The sequence below is a fragment of the Halyomorpha halys genome, unplaced genomic scaffold (genome assembly GCF_000696795.3).
Source record: "Halyomorpha halys isolate HHAL.00 unplaced genomic scaffold, Hhal_1.1 Scaffold106.1, whole genome shotgun sequence".
Lineage (NCBI taxonomy): Eukaryota > Metazoa > Arthropoda > Insecta > Hemiptera > Pentatomidae > Halyomorpha > Halyomorpha halys.
The window spans coordinates 1720213-1723021 of NW_027111449.1; the positions used below are offsets into that span (position 1 = coordinate 1720213).

At 31.1% G+C, this 2809-nt stretch overlaps 1 protein-coding gene across 1 annotated transcript in view; it reads right to left on the reverse strand.

The window, feature by feature from the left end:
* The window catches only part of LOC106677624 (transmembrane protease serine 9), a 29078-nt gene extending 26612 nt beyond the window's left edge, over positions 1 to 2466 (reverse strand). Inside the window, exons 1-2 of the mRNA XM_067049435.1 lie at positions 2310 to 2466; positions 1941 to 2092 (exon numbers count right to left, since the gene is read on the reverse strand). Coding sequence (XP_066905536.1) covers positions 1941 to 2001 — 61 coding nt within the window. The 5' untranslated portion in view covers positions 2002 to 2092; positions 2310 to 2466. The remainder of the gene's footprint in view (positions 1 to 1940; positions 2093 to 2309) is intronic.
* Between the last annotated feature and the right edge of the window lie 343 nt (positions 2467 to 2809).

Sequence of the window (2809 nt, forward strand, 5' to 3'; positions counted from 1 at the left end):
GCCAAACTATCAATTTTATACACTACACTAGTTAATAAAGCAATGGAGGCCAAACTATCAATTTTACATTATCATAAGGGCGTACTCAGGATCAAAATTGGGAGGGGGGCATGCCATGGTCGTGACATTTCAGCACGGAAAAAGTGAATGAAACCAAAATTCTAAGAAAATTATAGGAGTATATGATCATTGCAATTCTTAATTAAGATATGATCATTTCAGTTCTTTATTGGTATATGATCATTGCAGTCCTTTATTAGTATATGATCATTGCAGTTCTTCATTAGTATATGATCATTGCAATTCTTAATTAGTATATGATCATTGCAATTCTTAATTAAGATATGATCATTTCAGTTCTTTATTGGTATATGATCATTGCAGTCCTTTATTAGTATATGATCATTGCAGTTCTTCATTAGTATATGATCATTGCAATTCTTAATTAGTATATGATCATTGCAGTTCTTTATTAGTATATGATCATTTCAGTTCTTTATTAGTATATGATCATTGCAGTTCTTTATTAGTTATTACAATTATTTGCTTTAAAATTATTTTTATTAAATTAATAATCTTTTTTTTAGCTCTAGGGGAAGGTATCTGCCCCGTCCTGCTCCTAACTGGGTACACATCTAGTGTAAAGTTAACAAAATATCTATAAAAATTACTTAGGTTTACCAATTATTCGGTGTAAGATTATTACTCCAATTTTGAAAAAATTGGAAAATTTTAAATAAGTTTTCATATTTGAAGAGCTAACCTCTAAAAACAAACTATTATATTTTTTTCCGTTTTCAAATTTTCTAAAAATAGAGTTTTGTTATGAAACAAATAAACATATTTTCAGTTTTGGCGATTAAGACTCATCGCTAAGGTTTGATTCATCGTCATCTTCATCACCAGTCGGATTAAGTTAAAAAGCAGCTTTTTGGGCAGAAAAATAGTTTTTTCAAAGTTTGTAGTTAGATCCTTGTTAGAGGATGTCCATCAGTTTTTTCTTGTGATAATTAAGTGTAAGCAAAATATATTGATGAGGGGTGTAGCTGCAATGAGGAAGGTGGCAAAATTTAAATTTTCCTAACAATTTTGACCATTTTTCCCAACTCACTGGAGGTCTGAGTAATATTCCCTGAATTGAACCCTTTTCTTAGACATTTTTTGGAAAACTAACCTCCCTAAATAGCGTTTATAAGCAATTAAAGAATAATAATCTCTTCGAATGATGTTTTACCATAATTTTCGCAAATTTAACTATGTATCAATATTTCCAAAATGTTCGGTTTTTAAAATACTTTGGGTAGTGCATGACACCTCCCCGGCCGTCCTTGATCACAAATTGATAACAGAGTTAGAAACCCTAATTACTAAATTGTATGATTTTCATAAAAAATTGAATTATCGATGTAGAACTTGACACGGATACGATGTAAATAATCTTTGTGATTGTTAAAAATTGACTAAATATAATAAACTAATTAAAATTCCAAATTGTAAAAGCTAGTTAACTTTTCAATTACAGAATTATTGATTCATTCAAGGACAGAAAATCACTGAAATGATTATTTGACAAATTATTATTTAATTCATTTATTTTATCTTTATTTTCTGACAAATGGAACAACAAAGGAAAAAATGGACTTAATTTTTGACCAATGAGAAACTGGACTCAGACCTAAATCTTTAGTTAGTACTGAGTTTTCAATGGATTCCGCAAAATGCGAGGATCCGATGAATTTATGAATATAGACAAAACAGTAGTGCTTAGTGCTTGTCAAGAAACAAATAATTAATTTTCTTCTCATTTTTGATAAACACGAATTAAAATGTTAGGCGCATCTTATTTACTTACATCAGTATGGCCGAGTTGATAGGGTTCACATGAATTTAGTTTTTTAAGAGTTCTTTCACTCAAAATTTTATTCTGGAATAACACTTACCCAGGTAGAGAATGTTCGCAGAAACACCACAAAGCAGGGCCACGAAGAGGATGATGAACATGGCTAAATACTTGGTATGTTGCAGGATGAAGTACCACGGACGGGCGATTGGTTGAAAGAAGTCCTGTTAACGGTACACAGCTAAGTACAACCTGCCAATCAGGTTTTATTTTCAATACCAATTCTTCAACACTTAGAAATTACTTTTATAATTTTTTAGAAACAAAAGTTAATTTTGATAAAATGGTATTAATATATTGATTGACTTCTTACCACTGCCTGTATATTAAACATTGGGGATATATACATTTTTTTTTTAATTTAATATTAAGTACAGTTGATTTAAGTTCTTAATACGGAAACTCTTACCTGATAACTAGAGATTATGAGCAGACACCTGAAGCAGAGTTGCCAGGTCCGAGAACCAGTCACGTTCCTAAGCAAGAGCAGACTGACCCACGCCACCTTACAGCCGGGACCAGAACTTATTTGCTACGTCAATGGAATTTCTCATTTTTTTTATTTGTGTTAAATGTGGTGAAGCTGGTTCCTATTTGATGACGTCCACACTATATCCAGACACGGAAAATGTATAATACGAAGATAATCAATTTTCCTCAATGATCTACTTTATGTTAGTTGGAAGAAAAATACGTTCTTAGTATTTTATTCCTTTTTCTTTTTTTAGAATTGAAGGGTTTTGTTTTTGTTTAAAAGCAAACTACGAACTGAAGACGAAATATTGAAAAAGGTGGGGGGTTGCTTTGATAAATCATGAGTTTTTTAAGACAAATGATTATCAAGTTTCTCTGTTTTGGTCACAGTATCCCACTAGGATAGAAGGGGATACTACCACCTCAAAACAAAAT